This window comes from Sebastes umbrosus, chromosome 6 (genome assembly GCF_015220745.1).
Source record: "Sebastes umbrosus isolate fSebUmb1 chromosome 6, fSebUmb1.pri, whole genome shotgun sequence".
NCBI classification, from domain to species: Eukaryota; Metazoa; Chordata; class Actinopteri; order Perciformes; family Sebastidae; genus Sebastes; species Sebastes umbrosus.
This window is the reverse complement of record NC_051274.1, coordinates 34,609,374-34,633,245: the sequence shown is the minus strand read 5'-3', so window position 1 is coordinate 34,633,245 and position 23,872 is coordinate 34,609,374. Positions and strand designations below refer to the sequence as shown.

General features: G+C 44.1%; 1 protein-coding gene across 1 annotated transcript in view; it reads right to left on the bottom strand.

Moving 5' to 3' along the window:
• The window catches only part of LOC119490036 (nucleolar protein 4-like), a 155,000-nt gene extending 131,783 nt beyond the window's left edge, over positions 1-23,217 (bottom strand). The window contains exon 1 of the mRNA XM_037773204.1: positions 22,089-23,217. Coding sequence (XP_037629132.1) covers positions 22,089-22,529 — 441 coding nt within the window. The 5' untranslated portion in view covers positions 22,530-23,217. The remainder of the gene's footprint in view (positions 1-22,088) is intronic.
• Between the last annotated feature and the right edge of the window lie 655 nt (positions 23,218-23,872).

The following is a 23,872-nucleotide window of genomic DNA, read 5'->3' as shown; positions in this document are numbered from 1 at the left end:
CTCGAATCGCGCTATAGATATTATGACTCTCTATCGTCTAATCTGACATAGTGACCATCGTAACCGTCTAATATATCGTGTAGTCTGATCCTGACACAACAGACAAACCAACGCCGGTGAAAACGTCACCTCCTTGGCCCGGAGGTAAAAACCAAAAGGAAAAAAAAGTGTGAGAATTTGTCATAAATGGGGATAAATACGGGAGAAGTGTGCCCCGGGGAGGAAACCGGGAGAGGGGGATGACAAACGGGAGTCTCCCGGTTAAAGTCGGGAAGGTTGGCAGGCGAAGAAATGCAGTAAAACAAAAACAATGAACTAAAAGAGGCTAAAAAGCTCCTCAGAGCCACAGAGTTGGTGATAAGTCTACGGTTTGATATAAAGATATTGATGAGTGGAGCTTCATTGTGTCCTCTAGAGACGGACAGCTGATGCTGGAGACACACTGAGGACACGGCTGCCTTCAACAATATCTCATCTCCACGTCACATGACACAACCTGTTAGTGTGTGAACTGTGTTAGCTATCCAGCCGACAGGAAGTGTGTGTGTGTGTGTGTGTGTGTGTGTGTGTGTGTGTGTGTGTGTGTGGATGTGTGTGTGTGTGTGAGGGAAGCCAGGGTGACAGAGGTGTGTGTGTGTGTGTGTGTGTGTGTGTCCCCTCATTATTCTGAAGCCGTGTTCCCAGCGCGGCCTTTACCAGATGTAGAGCATCTAATGAAGAGCCAATGAACTAAAGCCTTACTGTCTCTCACACACACACGCACACGCACACACGCACACACACACACACACACACACACACACACACACTATATCCTGACCCACTACCTCTTTCTCTCTCTCCATCCCCCCCACCTCCCCACACACACACACACCTCGTCTCGGGGTGCAGGTACTGTAATAGGCGTTGCTATGGTAACCAGCTGCAGCTTATCACAGAGGGGATGTTTCTAATGTCCCCCCTCCACCAACCCCCACCCATCCACACCCATCCCCAATGCCATTACAACAGGAGGAGGAGGAGGAGGAGGAGGAGGGTGTGATGAGGAAAAAGAAAGGAGTAGGATTGTAACGGGCTGCTGTTGTTGTTCGATCCGATCCGAGTCCACACCCTACGACGGCCGAGTCGGGCTGTAATCGGGCTGATCTGGTGTCGTCTGAACCGGACATTAATCATGTATTTAATACTCTTATCAACATGGGAGTGGACAAATATGCTGCTTTATGCAAATGTATGTATATATTTTATTATTGTAAATCAATTAACAACACAAAACAATGACAGATATTGTCCAGAAACCCTCACAGGTACTGCATTTAGCATAAAACAATATGCTCATATCTGGAGGTCAGAGGTCAAGGGACCCCTTTGAAAACGGCCATGCCAGTTTTTCCTCGACAAACTTTAGCACATGTTTGGAGCGTTATTTAACCTCCTTCATGACCAGCTAGTATAACATGGTTGGTATCGATGGATTCATCAGGTTGTCTAGTTTCATATGATACCAGGATCTTCACTCTCGCTCTAAAACTGAACCTGCTACATCCTCTGAAAGACAGTAAAGTTGGCGTATCATCATCATCATCGTATGATCTTTTGAATTCAGAGTTTTATTTTTCCCACTGTGACCCGGGACCTTGAACATGCCTTCTCTGTGATGTGTGTTTACAGCGTGCCAGGCCAGCGGTGCCCTTTCCCTCCTCGCCCTGGCACATCATCACGGGAGGGCCGGGCCGCCGTGCAACACAGCTCCAGGACACACACACACACACACACACACAGAAACACACAAAGAAACGAGAGGACATGTTTGTCCTCCACTGTCTGCTCCCATGCTCGTTGTCCCTGATACCAGGACCGAATGTGACGTAAAACCACACACACACACAGACACACACACACACTCACAGACACACAATATTATCAAAGCAAGAAAACCTCCACATGGAAGTGTGCACAAATATACACAGATTCAATTACACACACACACACACACACACACACACACACGCACACACACACACACACACACACACTGGACCTGAGGTTGTAGGGCACATCACCGGCCCAGGACTGTAGCTTATGTGACAGCATGCACACACACAGACACACACACACACACACACACACACACATCTATGTGGGCCATGAAGCGGGTGTGTGCGTGTGTGTTGAGGGGACACCTTAAGGCACAGCATGCAACCGACACACACACACACACACACACACACACACACAGCATCCCCCCGCTTCCTACTGGCCGAGCAGACGGGTCAAAGTCAGAGAGGTGCGAGGGCAGAGCTGCCCGTCTGCAGGACACACTTCACTGAACATACAAATAAACACAGTAAATGCACACACACACACACACACACACACACAGGAGTGCATGTGCATGTCATGAGGCTGCAGGCTGTGTGCACACATGTCCGTCCTGTGCAGCGGCCATGACAGAGACAACAGAGACAAAGACTCGTCCAGAAAAACACCACTATTTTTTACTGTTTTTGTCAGAGACCCAGAGAGACATTTGGTCTCTATCTCCGTCTCTCTCTCTCCGTCTCTCTCTCCGTCTCTCTCTCCATCGCTCTCTCTCTCTCTTTCTCTCTCTCTCTTGGCTTCACCAGTAACACACCCATTATGACCCAGTTCCCGGTCTCGTGCCACAGTTTGAAGAGGTGTTTCCCCGTGTTATTCCCTCATGTTAAGGCAGCAGTATTTAGATATTTAGAGGTGAGTGTAAACAGAGGATGGAAAACATTTAAATAAATATTAGTTCTTTACCGAGCAACAGTTTATGAAATCTAATTTTGTTGGTGCAAATTAAAGGATAAGGCTGGCGTTATACTTCATACTGTTCTTTGGGCTCTTTCAAATATATATGGTGCATAATGTTATAGTATTTTGACGCCACTAATTTCATTGAAGCATTAACGCAACTTGTGATTTTTAGAGTGAAGATACTGACATCATATAGATAGATAGATAGATAGATAGATAGATAGATAGATAGATAGATAGATAGATAGATAGTAACTTTATTGATCCAGAGGGGAAAAAAGTTTCCAGCATCACAGTTCAATAGTGCAAACATATTAGTAAAAGGCACAAGTTAGTAGTACAAAGTATAAAAAATATACCAGATATAAAAATACCAGGAGATGAGGTGCAGGGTAACGACCGAGATACGGGACTATTAAAAATGTGAATGTAGTGATATCAACTTTTTGTTAGTTAAAGATAGGGTCGACGATGTTGGAAAGCATAATCTGAAAGTAGCATGGCTTCAGGAGCTCCGTCTAACGTTCGTTGTGCCACGGTGTTTTGCTTGCACCCTCTGACTCGCGCGTGCGTTAGACTCCTTGGTCCGTGTTTCAAGACGGGTCGGCCGGGTTGCAGACATCGCCGCAGACTCCTGGCGCCTTTTACGTGGGCCGAGCCCCGCCCTGGGACATGAGGCGATTGGGGCGCACTGAGGACAGTCCGCCCCGGTCGACAGTCACACCGGGAGCAGGGGGCCCCGGTGTGACCCTCCAGCTGGCTGTTAACGAGGGTCTTTTGGCACAGAGAAGTACTCGTATCAGAACTTGGCATCGGAGAGTACCCAGATGTAAGTACTTGTACTCGGTCTGAATCCCTAAACAACGGTGATCAGAAGTGTCTTCTATTAGTTTTCCACCTCCGATGAAGAGCAGACGCTTGTCAGGCCTGAGGGCCCTGTTTGAACCATTAGATGCTATTTTAGAATATAATTATTAAATAATGTTTACAATAAAGTAATTTTCGATACATTCTGATACGTTCTGTACGGACCTGTAACATGAAGTGTGACCGGATCCTCCTCTAGTGTTCGGAGTAAATTACATGTTTGACTCGTGTATTTAGTTTTTTTATTTATATGGCTTTTCAAAGGCTTTTTATTCTTTCATACGCATCGATTTTACCTCCACAACACGGACGTCACCTTTCTATCTGACCCTCCATCTCTCTCTCCTCTGACCTGCTCCACCTCCGGCTGCCTCCATCCACCCATTATCAGCAGTCTCTCTCTCTCTCTCTCTCATTTCCTCTGTTAGTTTGTGGGCTCTCTCCCTCCGTTCATCTCTCCATCCCATTTCCAAACCAGCCTGTTGCTAGGATACACGTGGGGTCCATTCAGTGAAAGCTAACTGCCTCCTCCTCCACCACCACCACCCCTGCTCTTCATCCTCCTCCTTGTCCACCCCTCTTCATCCAATAGACTGACACACACGCACGCACACGCACGCGCACCTACACACACACACACACACACACACACGCACACTGGGGTATGCTGACTAACACAAACACACAAAAGGAGTCCAGAAACACACACCACTGCAGCCCCGAGGAACCATAATGCATTGCAGCAGAAAGCTCCACTTCAACAACACAATCAGACAACAGGAAGAGCGACAATCAGTCCTGTCGGCATTCATATTTCATAGGAGCGTCGCATCAGGGACATTTCATAACACAAAATAACACATAATGAAACAACTCCCAAGTCTGACATTAAACAAACACTGTTGGAAAATTACTAAAAGCATCAACCTCCTCCGTGAGTTTCAGCACCAACCAGGTGAAGCAGATTTACAATGACAAGATATAGATATAGTATAATATATATGATAGATATAAATATATTCATTAGTCCAGGAGTCCCAACAAGTAGCTCACTACCAGTTTCTGAGTGGCTCCAGGAATATGTACATATTAGCGCTGTCAACTGATTAAGAAAAAAGAAAAAAGTCGTAATATTACGAGAATAAAGTCATAACTTTACGAGAAAAAAAGAAAACACATAAATTTACTACTTTTTAATATTTACATATATACTGGAAAAACAAAGTTCGGAAACTTGTGTTTGGTGGATTATTTCTCTGTTGTTACAATGCTAATGGTCATTGTATTTTACATCGTTGGAAAGCCTGTTTATTTACCTTCGCAATGATGTCCAACTTGTAAGGATCATGCATTTGTGGGATGAGCAGCACAGCTGATTATGTGGGTAGCGCCCAAGAAAAATGTTCCAAAATGCTCTGCCAATGGTAAACTGTGTATTCTCATAAGGCTACCAGGAAGCCTACAATGACTGCCCTTCACTGTCAGGCCCGTTTGCGCTGGTGTCGACAACACAGACAATGGAACCTGAACATGTGGGGGAATGTCATGTTCAGTGATGAGTCCAGGTTCTGTCTGCCAAAGTTGGATGGCAGGTCAAAGTATGGAGACGACGCGGAGAACGCTATGCTGATTGTTGCACCGATGGAGTAACAGCTTTTGGTGGTCGGCATCTCCCTCACTGGCAAAACAAGGCTTGTCATCATTGAAGGCCATCTCAATGCAGGGAGATATCGGGATGAGATTCTGCAGCCAGTGGCGATCCCATATCTCCATAATCTGGCACCTAACTTCATCCTCCAAGATGACAACGCTCACCCCCACAGAGCCAGGGTTATCACAGACTACCTCCACAATGTGGGAGTAGAGAGAATGGAACGGCCTGCCAAGAGTCCAGACCTCAACCCAATTCAACACTTGTAGGATCAGCTTGGGAGTGCTGTACGTGTTAGAGTGACCAACACAACCACGCTGGCTGACCTGCAACCAATCCTGGTTGAGGAATGGAACGCCATCCCACAGCAACGTGTGACCAGGCTGTTGTGGCTGCGTATGGATCTTCCACCGCTACTGAGGCTCCTGACAGTGTATTAAATGAATAAAGTGTAAAATTGCCAATATGTCTTGTTTGTTCCTTGTTACTGATAGAGAGTTCAATCATCTAATCCACCAAACAACTCAAAACAAGAGTCAACACCAACAGGAGAATACACTGTTTACCATTGACGGAACATTTTGGCAAATTTTTCTTGGGTGCTACCCACATAATCAGCTGTGCTGCTCATCCCACAAATGCATGATCCTTACAAGTTGGACATCATTGCGAAGGTAAATAAACAGGCTTTCCAACGATGTAAAATACAATGCCAATTAGCATTGTAACAACAGAGAAATAATCCATCAAACACAAGTTTCCGAACTTTGTTTTTCCAGTTTATATATATTTAAATATAGACTTTATTCTTGAAATCTCAGATTTATTTTTTTTCCTCAATGTGGCCCTAATACTCCGTCGTACCGTCGTACCATAGACCTACAACAATGATAAATAAAAATGAAAATGTAAACAAAAAAATAGTTATTAATTTCCATTTGTAAGAATCCACAGGGAGCCACTGGAGAGGAGCTGAAGAGACGCAGGTTGCTGACCAGCAGTATATATTTAGAGTTCGTCAGGAAGGTTTAAACGTGTTGTTTTTAGCATTTGAACAAACTTTTTCTTGTAAAGGGAAACTCTAACAACAGTAAATGTCATCTTCTCTAAAGTAAACACAAAGATAACACCACCATCCTCCGATAGTTAATTAACCTCCAGCAGGAAACACCATCACCTGTTGCTGAGCACAACACAGTTTTTTAACACAGACTTTTTTCTAAAAAACGTATACCTGAACTTTGCCCCCGCCGGCCGTCACGCTTTTCTCATTTCCTCTCGTTTCTGTTGCCAAGAAGTGTTCACATCGCATCGCAGCAGGTGTGAAGCTGACAAACGTAAAAATAAAGCTAAAGACAAAACAACACCGTCTTAATTAAGAGAGAGAGTTTTAAATTGAGACACTTAATTGGTTGGATAAGAACGGATTCTACACAGAAATAGATGTGTAAAAGTACAAGTCTGTAATGACCAACGGGCCAACAAGCATTCAAAGAGGATATTTAGAGCTATAAGGACGCAGGACATCTGCAGAGGAGAGCTTCATCAACACATCAGAACAGTTTGTTTGGGTGTATATTTATTTATTAGTTATATTTATAAGTAACGGTAAGAAGATGAAATACGACTGAGCAGGTCAGCTGAAAGTAATCCATCGATGAGTTTTAAGGTTATCACAGAAACAATAACTTTATATTCAGTCTAACGATACCAGGAGTTTAGTAGTCGATACCAATACCAGTGAAAATCCATGATTCTCAATACCAAATCAATATCACGGTAAAAAACAAAAATAAGTTGTTGTCACACTGTTATTAAGTTAATCAGGTCATTATTCGCTCTCTATTATCTATTTTATTATTTTGCCGTGAAAACATCTCCTTCAAACATCTGGATTTATTCAAGTTTCTCACCAAAAAAACTACATTTTACAAGATCACACCTGAACGCATCATGATAACGTTAGAATTTACCGTCCCATTTTTACTGAATAGAGCCTGAACACATCATAATGTCATCTCCCACATTGAAATCGGCAGGACGAGGGCTAGTTAACGTTAGAATACAGAGAAGTAGAATTTAAAGATTGTGGCCGGATGATCGCTAAAACAAAGGATGTGCTAAAGATCAGACGTCAGTGATTGAGCTCTAGACAGCTAAACTGTAGCTTCTTGCTCATGTCATTCCTTCATTAGCCCCATTTGGAACCAGCGCTATCCGTTGCACCCACGTAATTAGTGCAGTTTTATCTTGTATTGTGAATTTTTGCAACAAATGCAATAATAAAACGGACTCTGTGTGAAAAGGTTCAGTGCGTAACACTGCACTCTGAATAGATGGAAGCAACGATGAGAGATATTGTTAGTTGAGCTTCTGAGTTTCTGACAACATGTGGGGTCCCCAAAGCAGCCTGACTGTCGGTCTAGATGACCTAGAGTCACAGAACAGAGTGAAACGGCATGTTGGACAGACATAACACGGAGCTTCTAGGAAACCTTGGACTGTCCACAGAGCTGTTACGGGCCTGTCTGTTCACGGGGTCGATCGTATCTGTTGTTACTTCTTCATTTTATCACACATGGATACGCTCCGGCTGCTGCTCTTCTCTGTTCAGGTTTCTCTGATCCTCTCGTCACCAAAAAATATATGTGACGCTGGGAGAATGATGGGAAACCACTTCTGTAATCTGTCACACTGTTTGCACTTTAATCCAACATGCTGCTCAGACCATATAAGAGAATAAGCCCACCTTCCATGGGCGGGAAAAATCCATTAACCTATGTATGTGTTGCGATTTTTTTTTTACAATTTTGAAATAGATGTTTTAATGCCAGAATCGATATATTTGCTTCAACGGTCGTCGTTACTCTTTCCAATCACCAAATGTGCTTTGGTCAAACTCAACTGTAATTTCACCGAGTTTAATGTGAAAAAACGCAGAATCTACAGGTGTCCCCCACCTCCCTCCACCCCCCGCTCTCTCTCTGTCTCTCTGCTGGCAGAAGGAAAGAGGCAGGGTGATGCGTCATGAAACGTCGTCTGTTACACTGTGCATGTCTTAAAGCCTGTGGTGTTAATGCACAGGCTGACCAGAGTTATTAAAATAAATTCCTGGAGCCGGATCGTGATCCGGACCGCCACCAAAATCTAATGGATTGTTCATTGTGCCACATCCCACCCCTCCAAAAAAATTAATTCAAATCCATCGCGGACTTTTGGAGTAATCTTTCAAACAGACAAACCAACAAACATACCAACGCCGGTGAAAACATCGGCCTTGGCGGAGGTAATTATGACTATTTCACACAAATGTCTGACAGGATGAAATGATGAAGTGATGACATTTTGGACAGACGTGGATGTAAACTGCTGGTTGACCGGTTGGCGGTCGACCGCGAGGCGCCAGTTCTAGTTTTGAATTGTCTAGTTTTACAGATTTATCTTAACAACGTCTGTATTGTTTCATGAGGAGCTACAGAGTTCGTCATAAGTCAGAGAACATCAGTAAGGGTTCAGATGATGCATATCTACGTTAAACAGTGTAAAATAACACACGTACACCGAAGCTGATGTCTGATAATGAGCGGTTGTTGCTGTCCGCCTCCGCTTTTAATCAAACACAGTTAGAGTTGAATAACGTGACATCCAACATCTGCGGTGCTGTGACATTAAAGTTTAGACTGCGACGCCTGCTCTCACACCTTTCTGTCTTTCTCAAACTCCAGCTAACAAAGTATGTCAAAAGAGAAAAAGAGTTTTCTCTTTTAATTGGCTGGATAAGATATAAAAAAAAACAGATCTTGATTACTTACAGATCGTGCTCAAATCTTAATTAGTGATTCTGGATTTAGACGGTTGCCATGCCTTCAAAGATTTCACCGTAATAAACACCGCTCTGCTCTCTGTCACTCAGTCTCTCATTCGTCGCTCCTGAACTAATTAGAAGTAATAAACTTTGACATTTCTATATAAATACATATTTTCACTTCTTTTTGCTCTGTTAAAGCTTTTGTTTTGACTTTATATGTGAAGAGTGGAATCAAAATATGATGTATATGTGATGAAGTGGCCTGGAAATGTAAAGCAGCAGCAGCGGGTAGAAACGGAGCAAATATGATTAAGAAAAGTTATTTTTATAAAACCGTCACTATATATCCTGACAGTTAATCTATGTTCCACTTGAATTACAATATGCTGAAAGGTTATTATAGAAGTTCTGCCCAATGATGTCATAAACGTTCTACCCTCGCTTTAGATAGATAGATAGATAGATAGATAGATAGATAGATAGATAGATAGTACCTTTATTGATCCAGAGACTTTAAAAGTTGAATGATAAATTGTCGACTGACACAATAGATTAAAAAGGATTTAATACATTAAATCATTTAGAGTAAAAACTCAGCTGTTAAAGTTAATTGCAACTTTGATTTAATTCAATACCTTCCACATTTTAGTGAACTTAATCACATGAGAAATCTGGTTTTAATAACTTTATCCATCCTGTTGAAGGTCATGTAGTCCTTTGGTTTTAGTGGTAAAACATAAAAATACCCCCAAAAAGTGTAGAATTAATGTTTTTCAGAGAGCAAATAGCTGCTAATTGATGAAGCTCGTTAGCAGTAGGAGGGAGCTACTCGGCTGCTGGTACTTTGGGTCACTCTGTATTTGTGTCAGAGTGCTGCTGGAAAAAAAACCAAACAAATGGATTTTGAGTCACTTACATTGAGTTTGTAACTGTGCTGGTATTTTTTTTTTTTACCCACCTCCCCCTCGCCGTTCTCCCGTTGCCATGGTGACCAGCTCCGTTTGGCCGCGGCGATGGTGAAAAGAAATTAACACCAGTCTTAATTAGACTGCAAGGCTTCAATTTCCACCTTCGTCCCTCCTCCTCCTCCTCCTCCTCCTCTCCTGACCTTCTCCTCCCTCTCCTCCCTCTCATCACTCCCCTCTCCCACCTGAAAGGCAGGCTGGCATATTAACAGCAGCCACCAGGCATAATTAATGAGACCAGTCAGTCACAGTCGGCCCTCTGAGATCATCAACAGTTCCAACTCACAGAGTGATATAAACCCGGCCCCTGCTTTAGGAAACCTCATGTAGAAATCTAAAAAGTGCCACGTCTGAGAGTATCATTTTGATCATTTAGAGATTAGTATCTTTTTATAAAATTGAGTTTTAATATCAGTCTTTTCCTAAAAGTCAGATCACACGTTAAAGATTAATTTATCCAATATGAGGCATGTCAAAGCACACTGATTATTTCATTTGAGTTAGCATGCAGCTTTAGCTCTGCTCTGTCTAGCTCTGCTTTTCCTGTCAATGTGTGAAACCCAAAGTGTTTCCATCCTTTACTGGATGTAGTCAGAGATGTCCTGAAGTCAAATATATCAGGATCATTGTCAGGAATTATTTATCACATTATATCCAGCAACCCAGAAATCAAAGAATAAAGACATTTCCCTCACAGATTAGTGGGATTTTCTTTTTAATCTATAAGGGACATGTAATGTTTTATACTTCTGGTGAATATAATCCATCAATCTGATTTCCATAGATGTATTTAGTATCTACAGTTCCCTTTGTTAACACCTTATTTTGAAAAGCTGACATAGTCCCACGTGTCTACTTCCTGTAACTTCTCCAAGGTGGTCTCTAGCTCTCCCGTCAGCTCCGTTCTCTTTATCCATCCATGGTCAGCTCCATCGGGGCCGTTTCAATGCAGAGAACACAGATGTCAGTATCTGGGTGCTCTACAGTCATAGCGTCGGCCCATTTGACCACGGAGACGAGAGCGACGGCCGGTTCCACCGCCACGTTACCACCATACCATAACGTTTTCTGTCCGGGACAGAGTTAGCATGCAGCTTTAGCCGTGATGTCTAGTGTCAATGTGTGAAACCCAAAGTGTTTCCATCCTTTACTGGATGTGTAGTGTTTACCACGCTGGATTTAAAATGGGAGGCTGCAGGTCGTATCCACGCTGACCTTCCAATGGTTTATACTTCCTCGTTTCGGCTCGCTGAGGTTTGTTTTGGTTGACGGATACGGAACGGATATGACGTCACGTTACTCAGACTACAACAATAAAAAACTTCCTTCTACCTCCACATAGACTCAGATGAAGCTAATATATAGATTCTGGCATTAAAACAATCAGCATCCCCTGCTTTATGGTCTATTTGACTCTTAATGGGACCATAACATACTAAATAAACATCATGCTGTATTGAAGAAGACTTGAAACTAGCGATTGAGACCATAAACTCGTGTTTACAATGTTTACTGAGGTAATAAATCAAGAGAGAAGGGTTAGCAACCAGAGGAGTCGGAGGTTGCCGCCTGCTCTAAACACAGCCGAAGCTGTCGGAGGAGTGAGTCTGAGCCGACCGGCTGCTTCTACAAAGCTGCAAAACAAACAAACAAAAGCAACTGTCTGACAGTCGGTGATGATCCTCCTCTCAGTCTTCACATTCAGCAGCAGGCAGCTAAATGGGCCATGACACAAACCAACACATTCCCCCCCTCATCCCTCTTCCACCTCTCCTCTCTTCCATATATCCATCCATCCATCCTGCTCACTGTGACCTGCTTCTATCCCTCTCTCTCTCTATATACAGCAGCATCCCATCGCTCCGTCTTACTCCAACTATCCATCCATCATCTCCAGCTCTCTCCGGAGGATTTGATACCACAATCCAAACACTCTGCACATATTCTGTCCTTTTTCTGTCTATACAGTCCTTCCTTTCTTCCTCCTGTCATTTTCTTATCCCTCCTCAGTGCAGTCCACAGGTTAGGACACATTTAAAAAGAGAGAGAGCACTTCAGATGAAGAAGCAGGCCAAGGACCACAATATAAACCGGATTATTTTCGACATTGCCAAGTAAAGAGCATCTCTGACTACCTTAACTCAATGGTGGTTTTAAAAATACGGAACCCAAAGAGTTGTTGATGGACGGTTCAGGTCCTTCCTCCTGTTAAAACTGAACAAATCGCCTACTGAGAACACATCGCAATGACTAGATTTACGTTACAGTGAGTTTTGTAGTTGGGTTATTTAGTGTTGTTATCCTGCGTTGCTCTGTGTACATCGAAGCAGCTAAACGCTGGCACAAACTAAAAGATTTATCAAATCTGACCAGAGAATGTGAGAGAGCCCACACATAACATGTTGTGTTCAATGTAACAGGTTTCTTCCTGTAGTGTGTGGAGAGAAACAGCAACACCACACACTAATGGTACATGTCCACAGGGGCATTTTTTATCGTGAGGGGACGCGACGCTTCCCAGCATTGGACGCTTGGTGTGCTGTCCCTAGAAACAAGGCACTCGGCTCCTGATTGGACGAACGCTTTCCCGCCATTGGCTGCTGCTCCCAGCTTTCAAACCAGAACCAGTATGGAGGCTCGTTTGGAAACTCTCTTCTCTTATTTCACGTAAATAGTTCACTGAGATGTGTTTCTGAAAACATTTGAGGAGAGAAATAATCCATGTTGATGAATCTGTCTTTATTTTAGATCAACAAAGTTTATTTTAAAAGATTCTCGGGAGTTTTCGAGAGGCGGCGAGTCGCGTCGGACGCCCGTGATTTACATAAAGTAGACGGGCCCTCAACTTTATGCAAATGAGGAGCGGGCGTTGTGACGCCTAGTCTCTCCAATCGCGGCGCCACGCTACCAGAATGCATTGCACGGCTGCTTACATAGACAATGAACGGGGAGCGTGGAAAGCACAGAGGCTGTGGACACGTACCGTAACAGATTCATTCATCAACAACAAGAATCCCACTAAAAAAAAGACGGAAATCTCCCAAACTCTCTGGCGATCAAACGTGACTTTAGTGTAAACAAACATGGCCGACGACGGGCAGGAAGAATTAGTGATGTTAGTTTTTACTTTGTACTGAACATGGAGGAAGGATGGATGGATGAAGTCATGGAGACACGTTCTTTCCCACGTGACTGCGTCATCGGCTGTCCTCGGGGTTCCCCACACACAACAGGAGATCCCGTCGGAAATATTCAACATGTTTAATATTCACCATCTGAGATCGTTGCGTCCAGGACGGACTTCAGAGCCGATCGGAGGGATGTAAAAAACACTCTGAACATACCTCACACTACAGGAACATCTGGAAACATCATCTTTAGAACCATCAAACAATCATGGCTCTGCTGTAGTGTGGACGCGGTATAAACTGACAAAGTGCGGTTTGACTCAGGACGCTTCTCACCTGATGATTCACATCAATGAATTTAGGGGATTTTAGTTGGGGGTTTTTAAGCATAAAAGTTTAGAAAAGTAAAAACAAAACTTTTGGTGAAAAGACATGACAGAAACATAATAGTGATGATGATACTAATGATGATTATTATTATTATTATTATTAAGATAATAATGATAGTGATAATGATGATTGCAATAAGGGAGATGTTGATGATGGTGTCGATTTTGACGTCTGCAGACACACACACACACACACACACACACACACGCATACACACACACACACACACACGCAGACACACACACACACGCATACACACACACACACACACACACACACACAAACTCAAATCTAAGGAGCTAATTATCCAGCTGTATCCAGCAGGGCTGAGAGAGGGGCATTGTGGGAAAAGAGGAAGGGTTCGGGGGGGAGGGTGGAGTGTCTGTGGGGAGACGGTGAGGATGGAGGAGGAGGGATGCTGGAGGGAGGTGGGGTGTGTGTTTTGGAGGAGGGGGGAAGACGTGATAATGAGAAGCCCATTGTCCCACAAGAACATCTCCCTCCTCCTCTTTCTCCTCTTCCTCCTCCTCCTCCTCCTCCTCCTCCTCCTCTTCCTCCTCCTCTTCCTCCTCCTCCTCCTCCTCCAGCAGGAAAATCTCTTTCCTCCATAAAGCTGAACAGGTGAATCCTGCTGAAGTGTTTGATCACCTCCACCTCCAGGAGAGATTAAAAAAGGGACATGAAATCCATCCCTTCATTATCTGTAACCGCTTATCTGCTGTAGAGAGTCGCGGTGGGCTGGAGCTCATCCCAGCTGACACGGGACAAGCGGGCGAGGTAAACCCTGGACAGGTTTCCAGCCCATCACAGGGCTGATACAGACCCCCCTTTACACCTGCCACTGAAATGCATCTCACATCCAGATATGATTTAACCTGATTACATTTACGCCTGGTATTAATGAGGGCTGGAAAAAAATCAATTCACCTCGTATGGTGGTTTACGGTTTTTAAATAGATGTTTTGATCCCAGAATCGATATATCTGCTTCATCTGAGTCTATGAGGAGGTAGAAGGAAATTACCACTTTTATTGTTGTAGTCTGAGTAACGTGATTTAATTTATAAGGGACATGTAACGTTTTATACTTCTGCTGAATATAATCCAATCAATCTACCACCACACCATAACGTTTCCTGTCCGTGACGGAGTTAGCATGCAGCTTTAGCTCTGCTCTGTCTAGCTCTGCTTTTCCTGTCAATGTGTGAAACCCAAAGTGTTTCCATCCTTTACTGGATGTGTAGTGTTTACCACGCTGGATTTAACATGGGAGGCTGCAGGTCGTATCCACGCTGACCCTCCAATGGTTTACACTCTCTGAGGTTTGTTTCAGTTGACGGATACGGAACGGATATGACGTCACGTTACTCAGACTACCACAATAAAAACTTCCTTCTACCTCCACAGAGACTCAGATGAAGCAAATATATCGATACTGGCATTAAAACATCTGTTTCTAAATCTCCTTGAAGACGTCACAGAGTTGATTTTTGTGTCTCTATTGTTTTCCAGCTGCTTCGCCCAAAAGCTCGGCCCTCACATGACCTCCGGCTCAGAGGAACACGTACACACCGGACTATGATCGGCTCGGGTCAAAGGGAGGGTAGGACACACACACACACACACACACCAGAGACCCACCAATTCCTGTCAACTTAGGGTTTTTATAATGACAGAATAAGGGGCTCTTTGAGATAGCAGAGATCACTGAGGCCTGATAGAGGGGGCCTCCCCAATTAAGACTGTCAGACCCCCAGATGCTCTTCTAGAGAGTCCCTCCTCCTCCTCCTCTCATGGCTCTACATCGGGACAAATTGTCTCTGTTGCTGCTAATAGGAAGACAGACAAGACACACACACACAGAGGTTTCATTCATCCATCTGTTTACCTAAACGTTCCATTTCCATCCCACCGCGGTGCCGATAAGAACGCAGGCAGGCCCGGTTTATCCGAGTCATTTCCAAGTCAAGACAGCTCCGAGTATCTGATTCTCCCCGAATGAGTCCTCGTCAACAGTTTACCTTTCAGCCGTTTAGGTGTCGTTCTCATGCGGCAAAACTAATCACGAAGGCAGCGGGGGGGAAAATATGAAGCATCACTTCTGTGGGTACTTAAAATGACAAACAAACAAACAAACAAACAAACAAACAGCAGAGTAAACTAGAGGGAAAGTATCTGCAGCTCTCCACCGTGGAGAGAATGACATGGTACCGATGGCTTCCCACGGTTTTCTAGTTTCGTATGATACCAGTATCTTCCTCTAGCTTTCAGTTTGCTGTTCAGACTCAAACGATCATCAGTGATCCTGCAGCTTGGAGGATGACCTTTGACCTGCAGCTTGGAGGATGACCTTTGACCTGCAGCTTCTACTATAGTCAGACGTCATATTCACATTTTAACAACAACCTTCTTTTTTTTTTAACTTTGAGCCCAAAGTTAAGTTATTTATCAAAAACATTTTGGCGAACAGTGTGGCTGATCAACTTAGTCAGGAAATGACTCAAATATATATACAGTAGTAGTATATAATATTTACATATAGTAGTAGTATATACAGTATAGTCACATACCGACGATCGACGGAGCAACGGATTCAACTCTTTGTACAAAAGGCTCTGCTTGTAACCGGCCAACCCTCGTCTGTCTACGGCTCCGGTTGAGGCCAGAGAAGGGAAGGGGAAGAAGTCATCACATGTACTTGACACCACCGTCTAGATAGCAACTATTATTAGACCCAACAAACCACTCAGTGCTTCCTTCTTCAGCCGGAGCCTCAAACTCAATAAATAAATAAATAAATAAATGTCATTAAATATCGCAAAAAATATATTAAAATGAATGTAGGCTTTAATTAACTGATAAAATGTGATACAAATTGATATTTCTGTTTGCTTCGTTATTTATTAATCTTTGTATTAAATCTGTTATTTAATCACTCTTCTGTTTAATATTCCCCTTTATTTTTTTTTATTTTTTTTATTAAATCTTAAATTTATTTATTTATTTTTGCTAATTTATCATTTATTTATTTATTTTGTGACCCCATGACATATGTTGAGTGACAGCCCCCTAATTTGCATAATGAGGCAGAAATGCAAAAACAAAATGTGTAAAGAAAAGAATACAGAAATAAATAAGTTTAGGGAAATAAATGAGGAGTGAAATGCAAGGGGAAATTAAGCAGAAATAAATAAATGCATAAACACAGAAATAAATACATACATTCAAAATAAATATAAAATAAAAAATAAATAAATGTCATCAAATATAGCAAAAGAAATATTAAAAGTTAGTGCAGCCTTTAATTAATTGATTAAATGTGACATAAATTGGTATTTGTGTTTTAATTTGCTTCTTTATTTATTTAGGGTTTTTTTTAAATAATTTAGTTTGGGGCAATAAATAAGGGGAGAAATGCAAAGAGAAAATCATACATAGATAAATAAATGAATGCATAAACACATTAATAAGTACTTACATTTAAAATAAATATAAAATCAAAAATAAATGAAAAAATAAATAAATGAATGATTTAATATAAATAAATACAGAAATAAATAAAAGGGAAAATGTAAATGTATGTTTGTATGTTTGATTGCAAGGGACTTTCAGAGTGAAATAAAACAGTTCAATATCACTGATGAAGCACTGAAAACCAAAAATCATGAAAGGTAGGGATCATACAGACATGGATGTTCCCAACGCGCGCACACACACACACACACACGGGTCTGATGGTGCACACGTTACAGTATTTTACATTAATAAGAACTCTACATTTACCTCACAGCCACATTCTCTTCATGTCTTAAATCAAAGACCTCCGCCAGCAAAACGGTTGGTTCCTCTACTAATTAAACTAATTATCAAGTGCCCTCTTGAATTAACTGGAGGGTCGTTTTTCCACCATGAGCCAGTTAAGAGAACTTTCATTACGTATCCTAATTTTTAATAACTTGTGGTTTCGTGTAGTGACAAAAGGGACAGGACTGCAGAACAGAATCTTTTTCCCTGAGCTGGATGCTATAAAGCTTCTGTTACACACAAAGCCTTGTGAAACTTTACAGCCACAAACTAGAGACCTAGAGCATTCAGAGGATGGATGGATCAAACTAGAGACCTAGAGCATTCAGAGGATGGATGGATCAAACTAGAGACCTAGAGCATTCAGAGGATGGATGGATCAAACTAGAGACCTAGAGCATTCAGAGGATGGATGGATCAAACTAGAGACCTAGAGCATTCAGAGGATGGATGGATCAAACTAGAGACCTAGAGCATTCAGAGGATGGATGAATCAAACTAGAGACCTAGAGCATTCAGAGGATGGATGAATCAAACTAGAGACCTAGAGCACCTCAAATTAATCTTCAGGTTCCAGCATTCAGATGATGTTCACCACTTCTATGTGACATCTACTGTTGACCTGCTATCTGCCCCTAAAGACCCCCTGGCCCCCCCTAAAGAAGACTAAAACAGGAAAGAGACGGGTGGAGTGGAAAAGGTTAAAGACATAAAGTGAAAATAAAACCCAAATGAGCGTGTCCATCAACAGGCCAATAAACAGGTTAAGAGCTCAACACAGACAAAGAGTAACGGATGCAAACAAAGGAGAAGGAATTAACTTTAACTCATTAATATTCAACGTTAGTCCTCTAATACGGTCTGATTACTAACAAGCTGTCGTCTGCTTTACATGATAAATGCTGCAAAGTAAACCTCAGAACCCACAGGAGAGGAGTAGTAGGAATAAGTCATATTTCTTATATGTCCTCCTGAACCTTTTTGTCTTCAATTATTTCATCCCTACATCGTTTCACACACACACACACACACACACACACACACACACACACACACACACACACACAGACACACACACACACACACACACACACACACACACACACACACACACACACACACACACTATCCGTGTGTCAGTGTATAAACACGGTCGCTGTCTGATCAGCTGTTGCTGCAGTCGGGTCATACCCCTCTCAGCACGCCGCAGACAGAGAGAGAGCAGGATGCTGATAAACACGACATTAAGACGCTGAGTAGTTCAACACATCCAGGCGAGTGTTTCTCACCTCAACAGGTAGGAGACGAGACGAAGACGTGCCGACAGTTCTGAAAAACACCAAATGACACACCGCTACTCTTTCCTGCTGTTGCTGCACATTTACTCTCATCGGAGGTTTACTTCCTGCTCCGCTAAATACGACATTAACTGTTTTATTTATACGTTTTCTTTTTCCAGGGAAAGTTGGAGAGCATGACACGGTGCTCGATGTTTTACTGAGCAGCTCCACTGGAGCATTTAAGGGAAAGACTGGTATTAGTTATTCTTCTTACTGTTAATACATCAGATCAAAAGAAAACGGTTAGAGCAGGGGTCAGCAACCTTTACTATCAAAAGAGACTGCTAGTATAGTATGAGGTTGTTCTACTAGCATAGTATGAGGTTGTTCTACTAGTATAGTATGAGGTTGTACTATTAGTATAGTATCAGGTAGTATTACTAGTATAGTATGAGGTTGTACTACTAGTATAGTATGAGGTTGTACTACTAGTATAGTATGAGGTAGTACTACTAGTATAGTATGAGGTTGTACTACTAGTATAGTATGAGGTTGTACTACTAGTATAGTATGAGGTTGTACTACTAGTATAGTATGAGGTTGTACTACTAGTATAGTATTTCTCTCTGTGCAGCCTAAACAGCTCCGTCCTCAGACACTAAACAGACTGAACACAGAGAGACACAGAGAGACACAGAGAGGGATTTACGGTCCTGACTGCGATCCTCCTCCTCGTGTTAATCTGAATATGAAATGATATGGGACAGGGTGAAATTAGCCAAGCGGTAACCATGCCAACCAGCACCTCCACCCCTTCCCATCTCCGTGGCGATCCCGCATCCCATCGACCCGCGTGTTCAGCCGTCTGAACGACCTCTTGATGAAAGCATCATTCAGACGAAGCCTTCCACAGACATCTGTCTAAATATAACACAGTGATCTGTTTCACAGATCACAGAAATAAAAACCCATTTTCTTTCCTTTCATTCACATCTTTGTTGTCGTCCCACTCAACGCTGCACTCCGCTGTCAACAAGTGCTCTCTGGTTAGAAAATACCATCAACAACATGTAGGCCAGGGCTGCTCCCTCGCAGCCACTCACACAAACACAAAGAACAAGAGTAAAGCATGAAGGGCTTGAATCATCTGGTACAATAACGACGCTCATATTTGGAAAATACAGATGATTCAATAGAAAGTGATGACGCGGGGGAGCAGACCTCAGACCGCTGACCAGACTGAACACATTCAGTCAGAAGGGAGGACCGACCATAGACTGTGATTAAGAAGTGGATGTAGTCACCATGACGTCACCCGTTGGTTTGTGGACCGCCGTTTTTAACCGATTAAAGCTATCGGTTAAAACGGTTAAAAGAAATGTTAATAATGAACTCAAAAGCTGAGCGGCTCAGAGGAGCGGCTCGTCACTTTTAGGAGAAAAGCTGGTCCACCTTAACAGCCCACCTTAAGAGGCGGAGCCAAAGTTACAGGATACAGGAAGTCGGCTCCGGTCTCTCCGGCTCGCTTGAGCGGAGCGGAGGAGTTGTAGTTTCATAGCATTTATTCACCGACAAATAAACTGTCCACACACTGCTACACCTACGATCACAGCTAAAACGCCACCAACAACCTCACACTCACCGCCAACACACACACGGTCTGATGGAAACTCACTAAAGTTACTCAGACTACGTGTGGCGGCGGCGGCGAGCACCAAGCCTCCGGCAACGCTAGAGCTGCTAACGCAGCACAAACACACACACTGTCTGTTGGACACTCGCTAAAGTTACGCAGACTACGGCAGCGAGCACAAAGCCTCCGGCAAGAGGCGAGAAATTTTAGATTCTAAAATATTTTAGATCGACAACGTTTATTTTAAAAGATTCTCAGGAGTTTGGAGAGGCGGCGAGTCGCGTCGGACGCCCGTGATTTACAGGAACTAGACTAGACCTCAACTTTATGCAAATGACCAATCAAACATGTGACGTCAGGATTCAATCTTCTTGGGTTCAATATTTGAACGTCTGGTTAGGGGCCTTTTTGGACGTCTGCGGACGAGCATCTCAATGTTAACATCAATAGTTGATTAAAAAGACGTTTAAAAAAAAGACGTCGCAAAAACTTTCATTCTGCCTCCTCAGTGGACGTCTTCGGACGTCAACAGAGACGTTAAATTGACGTCTTTTGGACGTGTCTTTGCTCAGCGGGTAGTCGACTGAGACCAAAACGACCGATTAGTCGATCAGTTGACTAATGGAGGACAATGGGGCGTCTCTAAAGAGGACAGAAGGGGGACCCTAAGACTCATCAGAGAGGGGTCTGTTATCTAGTTGGTCTCCATTTAGGGTTCCTTGATGTGTTCGGGGGAACGCTGGATATTCAGCATCATCTCATGGTTGACTACAGAATTAATAAATGAAACAAAAATGAAAATGTTTCTTTCACCACCAGTTTAAAGGGACTGTTTGTAACTTTTTACGCGTATAAATCTACCAGGTCGGTGTCCCATGCGCGTTCGCATGTGGCTACGCTGTTCAGACCGCTCCGCTGCCTGCTTGTCTTCACGTGCATGCTGCTCACTCCACACTGCAGAAGAGTTAGTTTAGCTCTGAGAATATCTAGTGAATGTTCAGTGGACGTTTGTGCAGAAATAACTGCTGCAGCTCCTCCAGACCAACAGAGGTTTCCCGTGTCTTGTGAAGTGACGGGGCTCCGCAGAGAGAAACGTTATCGTCTCCCACCAAAACTCCGGCGTCTCCCCCGTTCCCTCCGGCCGCGGTCGGGAGGCTGAGGCGGGAAAAGCCAACACTAGGATCAGCATTGATTCATGGAGAGACCTTCGTCTGGTCAGCTAACATTACTGCCAAGCAGCTGAAATATAGAGTGATATTGTGCTTTTAGCTGACGTGTGTCTCCTCACTGTGTTGAGTGATGCTCCTTCATGTCTATGTAGAGCGAGCACAAGCGCCAGCAACAGGACGCTGACTTTAGTTGACTTAACGGACACAGGTGAAGCTGTTAACAACACATTAGGATTCTTACTAACACTCCCTTTAACTATATCTCTGTGAGCAGATCTCTCAGTCTGAACTGGACCGGCTGTAGACCCTCTAACTGGCTCAGCTCTGTGTGAACAGGTAACAGGTGTGTGTTGTCTCCATGGTGGAGCAGTGAAGTTCTGTTGTACAGCTTCAGGCCACACACACACACACACACACACACACACACAAACACACACACACACACACACACACACACACACACACAAACACACACACACACACACACACACACACACACCTGGTCTTTTTAGGCAAATCAGGGAGGTAAAATTGTGCACGCACGCACCATGAAAACGGGACATGCACGCACACACACAGAGAGAGAGAGAGAGAAAGAGGAAGACGCACTAACCGTCGCCTTGATGGGGACGTACAGCACCGGTCCTGGACCTGGTCCTGGTCCCGGTGAGCCGGTCTTGGCGTCCTGCAGCATCCCGACCTGGAACCCTTTGGACTTGACCCAGAATTTAAATTTGGCGTTGATGTGGTTGTTTCCTTTCTCGTGCACGAGCAGCGCGTGCCCGGTGCTGGTCTCCTGGTCCCCCTGGTTCTCCTGGATCAGGGTCTGATCCCCCTGGATCAGGGTCTGCAGGATCTTGCTGTACTTGCGCCGGGTCACGGTCTTGGTCTTGCCGGAGTCCCCGTAGGTCCGCAGACACCAGTCCTGGAACTCACCGAACATCTCCGAACCTCCACCGGGACTCCTGGGGGCTGGGTTCTGGTTCTGGTGGTTGGAGGTGCTGGAGGAGGTCACCGGGTCCGCCACACTGCTGCTGGTTCTCCTCGTGGTCATGATCAGAACCAGGTTGTTTTATAAGGAGACAGAGTTGTGATCCAGTAGAACCGGTGAGATGAGGGTTCGGTTCTGGTGAGCGCGCGTCTCCGGAACCACCGGGGGGTGGGGGGGTGGGGGGGCAGCAAAACCAAACCAAACCAGTCTCCAGTCAGACCCTTTAAACTGTCTCCATTCCTCAAGAGAAACCACAAAGTCCCGTCCGGTTCTTAAATGCAGGTCTCAGAATGAGCCGCTGGACCTCCTCCTCCTCCTGGTCCTCCTCCTCCTCCTGGTCCTCCTCCTCCTCCTCCTCTCTGTTGCGCACTGATGGATGAAGAAGAAGAAGATGAAGAAGAAGAGGGATCCTCACTGACGAACAGAAACGGATGAATCTTCCTCCAGAGCAGCTCCCCGTTTAGATGCAGTTTCTCCAGAACGATGAGACACGAGACGGGACCGGGTACCGGGCGGTGCAGGTTGGACCGGTGCCGGTGCGTCCTCAGACACACCTGTTACCTGTTAGCTGTTAGCTGTTAGCAGCGGGTCGGTCGGGCTGTCCCGGGAGGATTCAGTCACCGCCTCCTCTTCTGCTTGTCTCTCTGTCTCTCTAACAGGATGTTTCCAGCATTATAACCCGGGTTAGTCCTGGTTCTGATGTCTCCATCCTGGTTCAACCGGACAAACAACCGAACCCTAACCCTCTAGTCCTCTAGTCCTCTAACCCTCTAGTCCTCTAGTCCTCTAACCCTCTAGTCCTCTAGTCCTCTAACCCTCTAGTCCTCTAGTCCTCTAGTCCTCTAACCCTCTAGTCCTCTAGTCCTCTAGTCCTGTAGTCCTCTAGTCCTCTAGTCCTCTAGTCCTCTAACCCTCTAGTCCTCTAGTCCTCTAACCCTCTAGTCCTCTAATCCTCTAGTCCTCTAGTCCTCTAACCCTCTAGTCCTCTAACCCTCTAGTCCTCTAGTCCTCTAGTCCTCTAACCCTCTAGTCCTCTAGTCCTCTAGTCCTCTAGTCCTCTAGTCCTCTAGTCCTCTAGTCCTCTAGTCCTCTAGTCCTCTAATGCTCTAGTCCTCTAGTCCTCTAGCCCTCTAGTCCTCTAATGCTCTAGTCCTCTAGTCCTCTAGTCCTCTAGTCCTCTAGTCCTCTAGTCCTCTAGTCCTCTAGTCCTCTAGTCCTCTAACCCTCTAGTCCTCTAGTCCTCCAGTCCTCCAGTCCTCTAGTCCTCTAACCCTCTAGTCCTCTAGTCCTCTAACCCTCTAGTCCTTTAGTCCTCTAGTCCTCTAACCCTCTAGTCCTTTAGTCCTCTAGTCCTCTAACCCTCTAGTCCTTTAGTCCTCTAACCCTCTAGTCCTCCAGTCAGCGGA